The sequence below is a fragment of the Procambarus clarkii genome, chromosome 65 (genome assembly GCF_040958095.1).
Source record: "Procambarus clarkii isolate CNS0578487 chromosome 65, FALCON_Pclarkii_2.0, whole genome shotgun sequence".
Classification (NCBI taxonomy): domain Eukaryota; kingdom Metazoa; phylum Arthropoda; class Malacostraca; order Decapoda; family Cambaridae; genus Procambarus; species Procambarus clarkii.
Window position 1 is genome coordinate 3354372 of NC_091214.1, and position 17703 is coordinate 3372074.

The 17703-nt window shown below is 48.7% G+C and overlaps 1 protein-coding gene across 1 annotated transcript in view; it reads right to left on the reverse strand.

Moving 5' to 3' along the window:
• The window catches only part of LOC123771162 (uncharacterized), a 141081-nt gene extending 123659 nt beyond the window's left edge, over positions 1 to 17422 (reverse strand). The window contains exon 1 of the mRNA XM_069309373.1: positions 17369 to 17422. Coding sequence (XP_069165474.1) covers positions 17369 to 17422 — 54 coding nt within the window. The remainder of the gene's footprint in view (positions 1 to 17368) is intronic.
• Between the last annotated feature and the right edge of the window lie 281 nt (positions 17423 to 17703).

The following is a 17703-nucleotide window of genomic DNA, read 5'->3' on the forward strand; positions in this document are numbered from 1 at the left end:
TGGGAGTATGGGTTCGAGTCACTTCTGGGGTGTGAGTTTTCAGTTGCATATTGTCCTGGGGACCATTCAGGCTTGTTCGCATTTGTGTTCCTCACGTGTGCCCCAAAGAATGAGGTGATTTGGTAAAATGCTATGCCCAAGATTACTATCCGAGTGCCGGCGGTGGGGTGGTTCAAATAGCTTAGGCTATCACCTCATTATGTCCGGTCGTGATGGTCAAGTGGATTAAGGCGTCTTGTACATACCAGTTGCGTTGCTCCTGGGAGTATGGGTTCGAGTCACTTCTGGGGTGTGAGTTTTCAGTTGCATATTGTCCTGGGGACCATTCAGGCTTGTTCGCATTTGTGTTCCTCACGTGTGCCCCAAAGAATGAGGTGATTTGGTAAAATGCTATGCCCAAGATTACTATCCGAGTGCCGGCGGTGGGGTGGTTCAAATAGCTTAGGCTATCACCTCATTATGTCCGGTCGTGATGGTCAAGTGGATTAAGGCGTCTTGTACATACCAGTTGCGTTGCTCCTGGGAGTATGGGTTCGAGTCACTTCTGGGGTGTGAGTTTTCAGTTATATATATATATATATATATATATATATATATATATATATATATATATATATATATATATATATATATATATATATATATATATATATATATATATATATATAAATAAATAATGTGTCTGACGTGTTAACATAATTGTGTGAGTGACGAGGCTGTCTTGGAAGTGACAGCCATCCATTTAGCCGAGTAACGTAAATTTCTCGAGAGTGTTTATTGATCAGTGGGGTCGATCATCCACCCAGTTAATTAAGGAGTTGTGTTCTCTTTAGTGTTCCATTAACATAAGTATACATGTATTCGTAGTGTCATGAAGCCCAGTGTTAGTGTGTGTTTTTTACTGTAGTTATTGCAACGTGTGCACCTATGTTCTAAGGGGTAATTTAGAGCACAGTTGGTCATTTGCAACAGTAAGTGTTGGGCAGTGTACTAATATAATTTGATTTAGTGCACCTTGCCGTGTGTGTTATTGCAAAGGGGTTGTCACTGATGGTGATTGTTGCTAGTGTTGATCAATCACCGGGGGTGTTTGCATTTCAGTAAAGTCATTGTGGGGCCGTGTTCTTGAGGGTTCATGTCCTGAGTGTTATTTACTAGGTTTCTGCAGTATTGTCATTGCAACTGGATTGTAACGTAAATCACTGTGATTTGTTAATGTGATTTATCTTTGTCGTGGGTGAACTTGGCTGACTCGAGTACTTGGGTTTATTTGGTAGACATCGAAGTCCAGTATTTAGTGAGGTGATTGCGAGGCAATTATTATAACGTAACCAAGGGAACACGCATTGCTTATAGAGAATTTGTTCTTTTACAATTTGACTAATGTAGAGTGCGTTTGAGTTAGTTATTTTCCTGAAGACAGCTACGGTAGTCTCTAGTACCCTAGCCATCAGGCGGACAAGAATTAGAGTATTGCCTGTCGTAATTAACGGTCAGTGGACCGAGTAATTGACGTGTTCCAAGAAGTCAAAGTAATTAACTTTGATCCATGTTGATCGACTCACACGAAGGCTCCAATTTTCCATTAACGTAACGTCGTTATTGAACTATCTGGAAGTACAGGTCCTTGTCATTGTAAGTAAGTAAGTAATTATCAAAAGAAGGCACCAAACCGGGAAGGTTATGTAGCACCATCAAATACGCAAAATAATCAGAGGGCGCTAAATATCACCAAGGATGCCAATACGAGAACAAAAACGCATAAGGCGAACGATATCAAAAGTATCCGAGTCACCAAGAATTCTATCGAGGGACAGGTGACCGCGTGGGGCGGTCGGAAAGCAAGACACACGCTCGTCCTGGAAGTCAGGACATTCAAGAAGGACATGCACGACCGTAAGAGGGACAATGCAACTAGGACAATAAGGAGCAGGGCGGTGCTCCATCAAGTGACCATGGGTTAATCGAGTATGGCCAATACGCTACCTCGCCAGAGCTGTTTCCCACCGCCGGTTACGGTGGAAGGAGGACTGCCACGAGGAAACACAACATTTAAGAGTACGTAGCTTGTTACCAGTAACAGACAACCAAGAAGCCTGCCAACGGGTAAGGACTGAGGAATGGATAACCGGGTAAAAGTCGGAATACGGAATGCCCTTACGAGAGATGGGACAAGAGCGGACAGCTTCCTTGGCGGCAGCATCCGCACGCTCATTTAAAGACACACCAATATGGCTGGGAACCCAACAAAACTCAACCGACTTAAATTTACTGTGAACGAGAAACAGCCAATGCTGGATCTCGACAACCACTGGATGAACCGGATTAAAGGACCCGAGAGCCATGAGGGCACTACGAGAGTCAACAACAACTACAAAGGAAGACTGACAACGAGAAAGCAGGAGACGAAGAGCATAGAGAATAGCATAAAGTTCCGGTGTAAAGATGCTAGTCTCCGGAGGCAAGCGACACATATAAGTGCGATCAGGAAAAACAACAGAGTAGCCAACACCGTCCGCAGACTTAGACCAATCGGTGAAGACAGAAACGGAGCGGGAGTGAGAAGAAAAGTGCTCGAGGAAAAGGCGTTTTAGAACCGTAGGAGGGGTAAAAGCTTTAGTGATACGGGTCAAGGATGTACAAAACCGCGGAAGAGGGGCCCTCCACGGGGGCAAAGAAGGAACAACATGAGGAGAAACATCAGAAATACGAACGGAAAGAGAATCCTGCAGGCGAGATAACCGGACAGAAAGAGGGAGGTGGTGAAGAGGAACAGGAACTGCAGGAGAGGTAAAAGTTAAAGCACGACAGAGGCGAGAGGAAGGATGTTGCAAGGACCGCGCAAGATAGCGAAGACAGTAGCGATCACGGCGGTCCTGGAGAGACAGGAAGCCTGTGTCAACATACAAGCTAAGGACAGGAGTCGAACGAAAGGCACCAGAACTGAGGCGCAACCCAGTATGGTGCAAAGCATCAAGACGGCGAAGAGTAGAAGGAGAAGCAGACGAGTAAGCAGGGCAACCATAATCGAGCTTAGACAGGACGAGAGAGGAATGTAAAGCAAGGAGAGTGCGCCTATCTGCCCCCAAGAAGTATGGGACAAGACCCGAAGGAGGGTAAGGGCCTTAGAGCACTCAACACGGAGGTAAGAGATATGGGGAGACCAAGACAAACGAGTGTCAAGGAATAACCCCAAAAGCTTCGCGGAATCTTTGTATTCAAGGGGATGACCATAAAGTGACAAAGAGGGACGAAGAACAACCCGTTTCCGCGTAAAAGTCATGGCACAAGTCTTAGAAGTAGAGAACTTGAAGCCATGATCAGTGGCCCAAGACGACACGGCATCAATGGCAAGTTGAAGCCGGCGTTGAAGGAGAGGCGAATCATCACCCTGACAACAAAGGGTAAGATCATCGACATAGAGAGCGGAGAAGACACCAGAAGGAAGAGAGGAAAGAAGACCATTGAGGGCAACCAGAAAAAGAGTAGTGCTCAGAACACTACCCTGGGGCACACCTTCGTATTGCTGAAAAGAGGGAGAGAGAGCGGTACCAAGGCGCACCCGAAAGGAACGACGAGAGAGGAAGCCGCGGAGAAAGAGAGGGAGATGACCACGAAGGCCAAAAGAATGAAGTTGAGATGGGATATGATAACGCCAAGTGGTGTCGTAAGCCTTTTCCAGGTCAAAAAGGACGGCAACAACGGAGGTCTTCGCAGCAAAAGCAGTACGAATATAGACCTCCAAGTTCACCAGGACATCTGTCGTGCTGCGGCACTTGCGGAAACCAAATTGAGAAGGGGAGAGGAGGTGATGGTGTTCCAGGAACCACATCAGACGAACGTTAACCATACGTTCAAAGAGTTTGCAGACACAACTTGTGAGAGCAATAGGGCGAAAGTCCTTAGGGGAAGTGCCCAGAGACCCCGATTTGCGAACAGGGAGGACAACGGCATCGAGCCAGTCCTCAGGGACTGACGACGACTCCCAGATCCGATTATACAGACTCAGTAAATACTGAGACGTGCTCGGAGGGAGATGGCGAAGCATCTCATAATGAATACCATCGGAGCCCGCCGCCGTAGAATCGCAGAGGGCCAGGGCAGAACGAAGTTCAGAGAGAGAGAAGGGATCATTATAGGGAAGCTGAAGATGAGTGTAGAAATCTAAAGGACGAGACTCAAGGACAGGTTTACGAAGAAGGAAAGATTGGGGAAGATGAAGACCAGAGCTAACAGAAGAAAAGTGGGAACCCAGTTCGGAACCCTGGAAACACAAACCGAAACTGTCTCTATTTTCCGCTTGTTACAACTTGTAATAAAGTTGTTACATCTTGGCTTAACGTGTTTATGACGTATTAGAACGTTGTTATAACTTGCAATATTGGTTGTTATAACTGGTTAGGAGGTGTTAAAACTTGTTCGAACGTTGTACCAACGTATTAGTATCGGTGTGTGTTTGGCGGGAAGCGACCTGCAACGGGTCTGCCACAAGAGTATCATGGAGGTGAAGGACCGGTGAGACATCGGGAACGAACTTACCCGCTATCTTGCGGATACGCTTCCAGATCTGGGCCAGAGGGGTTTCGGACGTAATTGTTGAGACATAGGATGCCCAACATTCACGTTTAGCCATACGGATGGCCCTACGGGCCACCGCACTCGCTTTCCGAAAGAAAAGAAAAGAATCGGTCGTCTGCCTACGGCGGTGCCTCTTCCAGGCTGCACGCTTACAGCGGACAGCCCGAGCACAGTCCGCATTCCACCAGGGAACGCACTTCCGTGGACCCCGAGAGGAAGAGCGAGGAATAGAGCGGAGGGCAGCGTTGAAGACAGTGTCATGAAAAAGGAGGAGAGCGCGAGAGAGAGGCATAAGGAAGAGGTCAGAGAGAGCAGCACTGAGGGTAAATAGGGTCCAGTCTGCCTTAGCAAACTGCCACCTAGGGAAAGAGAGGGAAGGGCGAAAAGAGAAAAAGGAAACAAGGATGGGGAAATGATCACTTCCATGGAGGTCATCAAGAACCTGCCACGTGAAATCTAAGTAAAGAGAAGAAGAGCAGAGAGAAAGATCAAGACAAGAAAGGGTGCGAGTCCGAGAGTCCAAATGAGTGGGCTCACCAGAATTCAGAAGAGACAGGGAAGAAGAGAGGAGAAACGGCTCAAGAAGGCGACCCCGGGTATTCGTTAGAACGTCACCCCAAAGAGAATGACGACAATTGAAGTCACCCAGCAGGAGCACAGGCTCCGGCAAGGAGTCTAGGAGGTGTTTCAAATCAGGAAGAGAAAGCGGGACACTCGGGGGGAGATAAATGGAACAAACAGTATACCATTTCCCCACAAAGATACGAGCAGCAGAACAATGGAGAGGCGAAGGAAAAAGTAAAAGAACAAAGGGAACATCAGCACGAATCAGGAGAGCAGAAGAATTAGAAGCCCCAGCAACGGATGAAGGGGGGGGGGTAGAGAAAGGAAAAGCCACGAAAACGACCAGGACGAGCACCAAGCATCGGCTCCTGGAGACAGACACAAAGGGGCGAAAATCGCGAAATCAGAAGCTGGAGTTCGAGGAAATTGGCGTAATAACCTCGAACGTTCCATTGAAGAATGGACAACGACGGGAAGAGAAAGGACAAAAACAGAGAACAAGGAAGAAACAAAGGCGAAAGAGCAACAGAGCACGTTAAAGAATATCAGGGTCGGGATCAGGGTCAGCAAAGTCAGGGTTAGGGGGCATGGGTAAACTTAGCAAAGACGGAGGGAAGGAAACGGGAGAACAGATCAGAGGTGGGCGGACGGGGTCCGGAGGAGGAGGAGGAGGAGGAAGAGGAGGAGACAACGGAGAGGAGCAGTCAAGGACAGCAGCAGGAAGAAAGGGAGTAGAAAGAGGGGAGAGCACCTCAGCAAGGGCAGCAACCGAAAGGGAAGCAGAGGCCAAAGAAACCTCCATAGCAGGAACAGGGGGCGCAATCACTGAAATGGGAGGGGAAGGAGCAACAGAGCCAGAAGTAGGAGCTGAGGAAGAAAGCGAAGCCTTCTTACCCGCCGGGGAGGAGGAAGGAGAGGAGCCAGGCTTACTCTTCTGACTTAAAGAGACTGGTGTCCCAGCAACTACGTACCGGGCAACGGATTCCAGTGTCTCAACAGGAGAAGCTGAACGAGAGCACACACAACGGCCGTTAGGAGAGCGATGGACATCCGCCTGCACCGACAGGTGGCGAGGAGAGCCGATAGATGGATAGATGGAGGAAGAGGATGGGAAGGACGATCGGAGGGAGACGAGGAAGAAGACACAGGAGACATGACAGACCGGGTAGAAGGAAGGGGAACCCCAGACAGGGGGACCCCTCGGGACAGAACGCAAAGGAACAGAGGAGGGGGCAGTGGGCGTATCAGGGTCCAAGGCCCGGAAACGGTTGTGAGTCTGAGGAAGGAGGGAAGGACGAGGAGAGAAAGAGCGCAACACGCGAGCATAAGAGACGTTAGTATAAGGCGGGAGCCAGCGAACCTGGCACCTCGCCTCAGGAAAAGATAAACGCTCCCGGTGCTTCAGGTTGAGGACGGCTGCCTCAAGCTTGTAATGGACACAGGCACGGGAGAAAGTAGGATGGGCCTCACCGCAGTTGAGGCAGCGAGCTTGGGGAGAAGTGCACTCCGACTTAGAGTGACCTTCACCCCCACACAAAGGACAGAGAGAGACAGTCCCAGAGCAGCGGAGGGCACCATGCCCAAACCTCCAGCACTTGTTACAAAAGTCGAGGAGAAGGAATATACTCATGGACAGAGCACCTGGCACCAGCAAGAATGACAGAGGATGGAAGGGTCCTACCATCAAAGGTGATCTTCACAATGCGAAGGGGTTGACGGCGACGACCACTAGGGGGACGAGTAAACGAGTCAACCTGGAGAACAGAATGGCCTTGGGCATCAAGGATATGCCGAATATCATCGTGGCAATCCTGCAGATTCCGAACACCAGTTGCAACATGGGGTGGGAGCAGAATAGTGCCAACACTGGCATTCATCCGAAAGTTCTTGGAGACCCGAACAGGGATCTCGCCAAGGCAAGATAAGGCAGCCAAGCGGGAAGCTGCATCCTGAGAAGGAGCAGCAACGACACGTGTACCGAGACGAGTGGGGTTGAAAGTAACAGACGCATCCACGGAATCTACAAGATGCCGATGGAGGGAGAAATCGTCAGGAGGCGCAGAATCAAGAGGGAGGAGATCAAAGTATTTGGCCCCTGAAGCAGGACTAAACAAGGCCTGATACGCGTCAGCACGGGAAGGAATCGAGGCAGTGCGACTGGGGCGCGAACGGCGTTGAGAACCCCCAGAGAGAGAGGGGTCAAAAGGTGCAGTAGTCACAACGAGAGACTTAGCCGCACCAGGGGACGAAGTGGTCACCACTGGGGGCTGGAGGCTCGACCCAACCACAGAGGAGGGAGGGGAGCTGGGGGAAGAAGTCAGGACAGTCAAAGGAGGAGCAAGGTCGGGGCCCAACACAGCGGGGGCTACAGAGCCCGGTCTTCCAATACAGGCCGACTCGGGGGCTTGGTCGCCCACCCCACGAGCCTGAGAGGGTACAACGGAAACATTCATCGACATAGAGACGAAGAGAAAGAAATTCATCCACGAATGTGCCCCCATACCCACCATGGAGTCACAATTAGAGGCAGGACACCCAACATGAAGCTATCGCCGATCATGCCGGGGCCCCCTAGGGGTGCGTCGTGAGTATACGCCCCACAAACGCCACCTTAAGAACCGTCAGTCCGTCAAGATCGGGTTCAGCGACGAAAGGGGGATTGACAATAAAAGGTTCCCCTTGCTCGAGATGTCGGGTACAACAGTTCTACGGGTGCAAGAGTATGCCTCCCCAAGCACCCGGGCGTCAAAATAGAAGTCCAAAGAAATAATTCAAAACAAGCAAAAGGTCGGCAGGAAACGACAAGCAGATAGGAGAAGAGGGGGGAGAAAAACGAAACATAGTGAAAAGGAAAAGCGATCCGGCATAATTAGAGAAGACAGCAGCAGGAGTGCAAGGCCATAAAAGGACAGAGGACTGTCCCATGGAGCATCACACTCCGGCAGCCGACCACGAAGCCCCCCTCACGACGCCAACGGGCCAGATGGGGAGGGGGGCCTAACACTGGAGAAGATGCAAAATAATAAGATGTAGAGCTTTACTTGTACGAAGGATCGAAAACTTTACAGAAACAGATTTAAGGAAGAAAATGGACAAACGCCTTTCAGCCCGAAGCAGGTTAATGAATGATCAAAGTTTCTCATCAAAGTTGCTTGTCAGAAGAACGTCTAAGTTTATCAAACTTCAAAGAATGAGGATTTATTTTTTGGGGGGAAATGATTACAAAACCACTCTTGTGCATTATTCGTAAATATAAGGTGATCTGTAAAGAACTAAAGCAAAGAGAACAGCTTGTTCTAAATTATCACTGACTGCAAAAATAAAATGTTTGATTTATTATATCTGTAAACAAATGCAGCTTTGCATAGATTTTTTTAAAATTATAAAACGTATGTTCATTTAATACTTACAGTCAACCTTTTTTGAAAAAGTTAAATTTATTTGTATTATTCAGTAAAATTTTAGAATTTCTTAAGCAAAAGTATTATAATTTTTAATTTTGGATGTAAAGGACAAGTACACAACAAAAATTGTGTAGCTTAGATTTAGTTATTTCAAATAACGTTTAGATGCAAATATGTCGAATTGCTTTCGGAGGTAATAATGTTCTTATGCTTTCATACATAAACAGTGGTTGCTGGTATTTTCACCCACTTGTGTAATATGACCACAAGTGTCTCTCACCATATTATAACCTTCAACACATTATTATACACAGTGTTCCTCACCCACTTGTGTAATATGACCACAAGTGTCTCCCACCATATTATAACCTTCAACACATTATTATGCAATATATCTCTTCCCATATTATGCTAAAATATTTGACGTCATGTTTGCATTGTAAAGGACACTTTTAATAAAACTGAATTAAAATATATTGCAAGGAAAATTTACTTAACCGAAGTGTATTTTTCAGTAATACAAAATAATACTTAGAACATGTAATATTAATATTTTTGTTTGTCTTGGGTATGATAAAGACAATTGCCATTTTGCAATACCTTAGTTTCATTACCTTGTTGACCTATTAATCACACCAGCACCCACTTTGTGCTCTCTTTCGAAACAAGATTTCAGATTTACAATTTTCTATTGACTACACTTCAGTACTCATTATACTTTCAATATCTTTTTTATTGCACACTTAAGAGTGGACAAGTTACCAACAGAAGCTTAACTTATGTTATACGCAAAATAATAATATATGGACAGTTTATGAACTACCTTCGTAATTTCGTATGTTGATGGGGGTTTTTGCCTGTAGTAATTATGCTGTGCTTTTAGAAAATACACGATCATGTAATTTTCTGTTTGTTTACAGACTTTGTTTGGAATACCTCTCTTCTAAAATGTTATACAAAACATTAATGGTGTTTTGCAGGTACCGATCTATATAACTACTTAGACACTGCACCATATATTCTTCTTTCGCTGACCTACCTCACAAGGTAAGGTAAGGTAATTATCAAAAGAAGGCACCAAACTGGGAAGGCTATGTAAGGTAAGGTAATTATCAAAAGAAGGCACCAAACCGGGAAGGCTATGTAGCACCATCAAAGTGCGAAATAATCAGAGGGCGCTAAATATCACCAAGAATACCAATACGAGAACAAAATCGCATAAGGAGAACGATATCAAAAGTATCCGATTCACCTAGAATTCTATCGAGGGACAAGTGACCGCGAGGGACGGTTGGAAAGCAAGACACACGCTCGTCCTGGAAGTCAGGACATTCAACAAGGATATGCACAACTGTAAGAGGGACAACGCAATTCGGACAATAAGGAGCAGGGCGGCGCTCCATTAAGTGACCGTGGGTTAAGCGGGTATGACCAGCCCGCAGCAGTGCCAAAGCAGTTTCCCACCGCCGGCTACGGTGGTAGGAGGAAGGCCACGGGGACACACAACGTTTGAGAGTACGCAGCTTGTTACCAACCACAGAGGACCAACAACCCTGCTAACGGGCAAGAATGGAAGAATGAATAACAGGATAAAAGTTGGAATAGGGAATACCTTTACGGGAGATGGAACAAGAACGGATAGCTTCCTTAGCGGCAGCATCCGCACGCTCATTGAAAGAAACACCAATATGGCTGGGAACCCAGCAAAACTCTACTGATTTAAATTTACTAGAAATAAGAAACAGCCAATGTTGAATCTCGATGACCACCGGATGGACAGGATTAAAGGACCCTAGATCCATGAGGGCACTACGAGAGTCAACTACAACCACAAAGGAGGAATGAGAATGAGAAAGCAAGAGACGAAGAGCATAGAGAATAGCATAAAGTTCTGCCGTAAAGACGCTAGCCTCCGAAGGGAGGCGACACATATAAGTACTGTCAGGAAAAACAACAGAGTAGCCGACACCGTCCGCAGACTTGGACCCATCAGTGAAGATGGAAATAGAGTGGGAGTGCGAAGAAAAGTGCTCAAGGAAGAGGCTTTTCAGAATTGTAGGAGGGGTAAAGGCTTTACTAATACAAGTCAAGGACGTACAAAACTTGGGAAGGGGGACTCTCCACGGAGGTAAGGAAGGAACAGTACGAGGAGAAACATTAGAAATATGAACAGAAATAGAATCCTGTAAGCGAGATAACCGGACAGAAAGTGGGAGACAATGAAGAGGAACAGGAACCACAGGAGGAGGAAAAGTCAATGCACGACAGAGGCGAGAGGAAGGATGTTGGAAGGACCGCGCAAGATAGCGAAGACAGTAGCGATCACGGCGGTCCTGAAGAGAGAGAAAGCCAGTGTCAACATACAAACTAAGGGCGGGAGTCGAACGAAAGGCACCAGAGCCGAGACGCAACCCAGTATGGTGCAAAGCATCAAGACGGCGAAGAGTAGAAGGAGAAGCAGAAGAGTATGCAGGGCAACCATAATCGAGTTTAGACAGGACGAGAGAGGAGTGCAAATAGAGGAGCGTGCACCTATCCGCTCCCCAAGAAGTATGGGAAAAAACCTTAAGGCGGTTAAAGGCCTTAGAGCATTCAACTCGGAGGTAAGAGATATGGGCTGACCAAAACAAACGAGTGTCAAAGACTAACCCCAAAAGCTTCGCGGAATCCCCGTACACAATGGGATGACCATAAAGCGACAAAGATTGACGAAGAACGACATGCCTCCGAGTAAAAGTCATAGCACAAGTCTTAGACGCAGAAAACTTGAAGCCATGATCGGTGGCCCAAGATGACACGGCTTCAATCGCAAGTTGAAGCCGCTGTTGAAGGAGAGGGGAATCATCACCCCGACAGCAAAGGGTAAGATCATCAACATAGAGAGCAGAGAAGACGCCAGAAGGAAGAGAGGAAAGAAGACCATTGAGGGCAACTAGAAAAAGAGTAGTGCTCAAAACATTACCCTGGGGTACACCCTCATTCTGCCGAAAAGGGACAGAGAGAGCAGTACCAAGCCGCACACGAAAGGAACGACGAGAGAGGAAGCTCTGGAGGAAGAGAGGGAGATTCCCACGAAGGCCAAAAGAATGAAGTTGAGACAGAATATGATACCGCCAGGTAGTGTCGTAAGCCTTTTCCATGTCGAAAAGGACGGCAACAACGTAGGTCTTCGCAGCAAAAGCAGTACGAATATAGACCTCCAAGTTCACCAGGACATCTGTTGTGCTGCGGCACTTGCGAAAAACCAAATTGAGAAGGGGAGAGGTGGCGATAGTGTTCTAAGAACCACATCAAACGAACGTTGACCATACGTTCAAAGAGCTTGCAGACACAACTCGTGAGAACAATAGGGCGGAAGTCCTTGGGGGATGTCCCGAGAGACCCTGGTTTCCGAACAGGGAGGACAACAGCATCGAGCCAGTCTTCAGGGACTGACGACGATTCCCAGACCCGACTGTACAGACTCAGTAAATACTGAGACGTGCACAGAGGGAGATGGCAGAGCATTTCATAATGAATGCCATCGGAGCCCGCTGCCGTAGAACCACAAAGGGCTAGGGCAGATTGAAGTTCAGAGAGAGAGAAGCAATCATTATAGGGAAGGTGAAGAGAAGTACAGAAATTTAAAGGACGAGATTCAAGGAGAAGCTAACGAAGAAGGAAGGATTGGGGGAGATGAGAACCAGAACTAACAGAGGAGAAATGGGAACCCAGTTCAGTCGCAACCTGCAACGGGTCCGCCACAAGAGCACCATGAAGGCGAAGGACGGGTGAGACATCGGGAACGAACTTACCCGCAATCTTGTGGATACTCTTCCAGACCAGTGGAAGAGGAGTTTCGGACGTAACGGTGGAGACATAAGACTCCCAGCAAGCACGTTTAGCCGCACGGATGGTCCTATGGGCCACCGCACTCGCCTTCCGAAACAAAAGAAAAGACTCAACCGTCTGCCGGCGGCGATGTCTCTTCGAGGCTGCACGCTTACAGCGGACAGCCCGAGCACAGTCCAAACTCCACCAGGGAACGCACTTCCGCGTTCCCCGAGAGGAAGAGCAAGGAATAGAATGGAGGGCAGCGTCAAAGACAGTGTCATGAAAAAGAAGGAGGGCGCGAGGGAGAGGTAAAACGGAGAGGTCGGAAATAGTAGCACGGGGAGTAAAGAGGCGCCAGTCAGCCTCGGCAAACCGCCACCTAGGGAAGGAGAGAGGAGGGCGAAATGAGAAAAAAGTGACAAGGATAGGAAAATGGTCACTGCCATGGAGGTCATCAAGGACTCGCCACCCGAAATCTAAGGAAAGGGATGACGAGCACAAAGAAAGATCGAGACAAGAAAGGGAGCGAGTCCGAGAGTCCAAATGAGTGGGCTCACCAGAATTAAGAAGGGACAGGGAAGAAGAGAGGATGAAAGGTTCAAGGAGGCGACCACGGGTGTTTGTCAGCACATCACCCCAAAGGGCATGACGACAATTGAAATCACTCAGCAGGAGTACAGGCTCCGGCAAGGAGTCTAGGAGGTGTTTAAGATCGGGAAGAGAAAGTGGGACAGTGGGGGGTAGATAAATAGAACAAACCGTGTACCATCTACACACAAAAATACGGGCGGCAGAACAGTGGAGAGGCGAGGAAAAAAGTAAGGGGACAAAGGGAACATCGGAACGAATCAAGAGAACAGAAGAATTATGGACCTTGTCGCTGGGGGAGGGGAGAGAAAAGAATAGCCACGGAAGCGACCAGGACGAGAACCAAGCATCGGCTCCTGGAGACAGACACAAAGGGGCGAAAACTGTGAAATGAGAAGTTGGAGGTCAAGGAAATTGGCGTAAAATCCACGGATGTTCCACTGGAGAAAAGAAATCAGCAAAGAGAGAGAGGAGAGCAACAGAGAGCAAAGAAGAAACAAAAGTGAAGAAGGAACACAGCACGCTAAAAAAGCACAGAGTCAGGATCAGGGTCAGGGTTAGGGGGCATGGGTAAACTGAGTAAAGAAGGAGGGTAAGAAGCGGGAGGACGAACCAGAGGTGGACGAGCAGGGTCTGGAGGAGAAGGAAGGAGAGGAGGGGGGGCAGAAAGAGGGGAGCGTTCTGACTCAAAGGTACAGGCGTCCCAGCAGCAATGTACTGGGCAACAGACTCCAGTGTCTCGATAGGAGAAGAAGATCGAGAGCGAGCAACACAACCATCAGGAGAGCGATGGACGCCGGCCCGCACAGTCAGGCGGCTTGGAGAGCCAAGAGACGGAGGAGAAGGACGGGAAGGAGGACTAGAAGGAGAGGAAATAGAAGACACAGGAGACGTGACAGACTGGGTAGAAAGGAGGGGAGCCCTATACAGAGAACCAGGAGAGGGACCCTTCGGGACAGAACAGAGGGAAACAGGGTAGGTGGTGGTAGGCGTGTCCGGGTCTAAGGCTCGGAAACGGTTGTGAGACTGAGGAAGCGGGAAGGACAAGGAGAGGAAGAGCGCACCACACGAGCATAGGAGACACCGGCGAAAGAGGGAAGACGATGAACTTGGCGCCGAGCCTCAGGAAAAGACAAACGGTCCCGGTGCTTCAAGTTGAGGACAGCCGCCTCAAGTTTGTAACGAATACACGCACGGGAGAAGGTAGGGTGGGCCTCACCGCAATTGAGGCAGCGGGCCTGGGGAGAAGTGCACTTCAACTTAGAGTGACCCTCGCTTCCACACATGGGACAGAGAGAGACAGGACTAGAGCATTTGAGGGTACCATGCCCAAACTTCCAGCACTTACCGCAGAGCCTCGGAGAGGGAATATATTCCTGAACGGAGCACCTGGCACCAGCAAGAATAACAGAGGATGGAAGGGTCCTACCATCAAAGGTAACCTTCACAACCCGAAGAGGCAGACGGCGATGACCACGAGGGGGACGAGTAAATGCATCCACCTGGAGGACAGAATGACCCTGGGCCTCGAGGACATGCTTGATATCCTTGTGGCAGTCCCTGAGATCCCTAACACCGGTCGCAACATGGTGCGGGAGGAGAACAGTGCCAACACTGGCATTCAACCGGGCGTTCTTCAAGACCCGAACAGGGGTTTCACCAAGGCATGATAAGGCGGCCAAGCGAGTGGCCGCATCCTGAGAAGGAGCAGCAACGACACGGGTACCAAGAGGAATGGGATTGAAGATGACAGAGGCATCCACGGAGTCAACAAGATGCCAATGAAGGGAAAAATCATCAGGAGGAGTTGAGTCCAAAGGTATCGAAGGTCCAAAGGTCAAAGTATTTAGTCCATGTAGCAGGACCAAAGAAAGCATGGAACGAAGGAGGATGGGAAGGGAACATACGAGAGCAGCCGTGGCGGGTACGGCGATGAGAACCCGTAGAGAGAGACGGGTTGAAAGGTTCAGTAGTCACAAGAAGAGACGGAGCCGTGCAAGGGGACGAGACGGTCACCACAGCAGGCTTGGGACTCGACCCAACCACAGAGGAGGGAGCGGAGCAGGGAGGAAGAGTCCGGTCTGGGCCTAAACCGGGCTCTGTAGCGGAGGCTACAGATCCCGGTCTTCCAGGACGGTCCGACTCAGGGGCCTGGTCGCCCACCCCATGAGCCTGGTTAGGAGTAGTCAAGTCGTCATCCATATAGCAAACCAGCATAAAAGGGATGGGACCCGGAACCAAGGAATACCACCTACCAGGGCAGCCAGGGAGGCTGAGCGCGGGCCAGTGCAGGAAGGGTGTGTCGTCCCCAGCTGTGCTCCCCCTTTTCAACAGGGGAGTCCTACTACTTCGTTCATTCTCCCACACTGGTGCTAAGATCCCAGTCCCCCTATCGCCCTAGCCTGGACACCCAACAATCCACTCAGGGCGGCCTCTCACAAGCGACCCCTCCAGCGGGAGGTCCGATGGCTCATAAGGCCCCTACATGGTGCCCTTCAGCACATACACCATCCAAAGAGGGGGCAGGAGAGGGGGCACAGACAACCCACACCCGTCCCAGGGTGGTGTACGTGAGCCCCTCACCACGGCAAGGAGGCACCATAGAGGGGCCTACCTCGCAACTTATTTTAACTACAGAACCAATTATGACGCCCCACTTGACATCGGCTTTGGCTCGGCCAGCCCGTCCTCCAAACGAAGACCCAAAAGTGATCCTATGCACCCGCCAAACCCCTGTTTATGAATGAAAAATTGTTTACATACTACCACAACTGATGACGTTCGAACATTTCCGGAACAAGTGCTTCACTGACGAATTTTGTTCGAACCACAATGCTGTAAATGCTTCACCCACGAATTGGGTCAATCTCCGGCTGGCCACGGCAGCAGCCAAAAAAAAAACATACTGTCAGCAAAGTGAGCATCATGGGCAAAATTTTGTGATAGCCTCACAGCCACCATGCCACATTCAAGAGTCTGGGCTACATTTAAGAGCATGATGGGTCGACCAACATTCCATTCGTTTTCCCTGATGATCAATGGCTCACTCTGTTCTGATTAATGGTCTCACCTCAGGAGCGTGCCAATGTTCTTGCAGAATATAATAAATTGACCCTCTCAACACCTTTCCATCATGCCCAAGAACCCTCCCTCAGATAAGAAATTGATCGTGCCATACTGCTGCCAATGCTCTGCGAGTGTGGTGGCATCCATCAGCCGAGTCAGACATTCCTGCAGTCTCTCTGCTCCTGGCTGGTGTTTACATTGAATGATTGTCGGTTGCCCTGCCGCGTGGTAGTTTGCCACTGCAGGGTGACTGTTTTTCAGTCTCAGTATGGGGTCTTACGTGCCGCCACTAAAGAGGAAGGAATCGGCTGGGCTGACATTTGCCTGTAGGGTGGATATTGGAATCATCAGCAACACTGTTTAAAGTTATGAGCGTGGATTTTTATTTTTTTTTTTTTTATTTTTACATGTAACACATGCAATTTAAATACAATAAAAGTACAGTAGAAAACATAACCAAACTAAACAAAATAATAAACCACCGGCCAGAAGGGCCGACAGCACAGGACAACAAAGTACAAACACGAGAAATGCAAGAGCATACATCAAAAGAGAAAACAATGTCAAAACAAGGAAGCACAGTAACATAATAAAACATAACAGTATACAACAAAACAAACATCAAGATGTATAACATAAAACATAACAAGAAAAGTACAATAAACAACAAACAAAACAAAAATAACAAACAAGCACAACATATAATGCAATAATAAAACACCAGTGCAAGGTACATTCACAGAAACAAGACATGAATAAACACTCACACCAAACCGAGGAGGACAGGTTTTATGAATAAACACACTCACACCAGGCCTCGCAACAAACAAAGGGAGAGGCCAAAACATACAATAATAAAAAACAAACAAACCATGCAATCAAGAAAACAAAACATAGGAACACACACAACAACAAACAAGCACCGACCTGAAGGACCGAGAACAAAACACACCATAAAGGACATCATGAAATAGAACAAGGAAAATGCACAACACAGTCTAGCAATGCATAAATAGAACACACATGGCAAAATAACAACACAAAAGCAAATACATGAATAAAAACGCCCACACCAAAACACCGGCCTCGCAACAAAGAAGGGAGATGCCCGCGCACAGAATACAATAGGGCAAACAAAAGGCCATAAGGGCACACAACCCTACAGGAACATGAAATCAGCTAACGTATTTGCCCGGGAACAAGGCCCGGGGGAACCGCTTATGGAACGCCTCCCAAAGCAGCCACCTCCTCCAAAAGTCTTGACCATCCACCGGGGACGCCATTGTATCCGGAACCCCGGCAACAAACACCTGCAAACATGGAACCCAGACGGTGTCACTCCGGAGGCGAGTTACCGCCTCCGGAGTGACACCGGAGGCGGTAACTCCGGCGGTATATGACAACTCCATATACCGAGAACCCCGCCCATCAAGAAAGCAGCCTTTCAGACAGCAGGATCTCGGCAACCACGCCCTCCAGAGCCTCAAGTCACAACCCCGCAGGAGAGAGCTGTTCAGTGGGCACCACCACAGGGGCACCAGTGGCCACGGGCACACCACCAGACGACTGCAGGGAACCAGGGCGGCGCGCATCCTTTCGTAAAGTTTTAGGCCAGGCCTAAAATCAGGCCACGCCCAGCACCAGCATCCGCACTATCCCTGGCAGCGGAAGCCACCACACCCCACTGCGG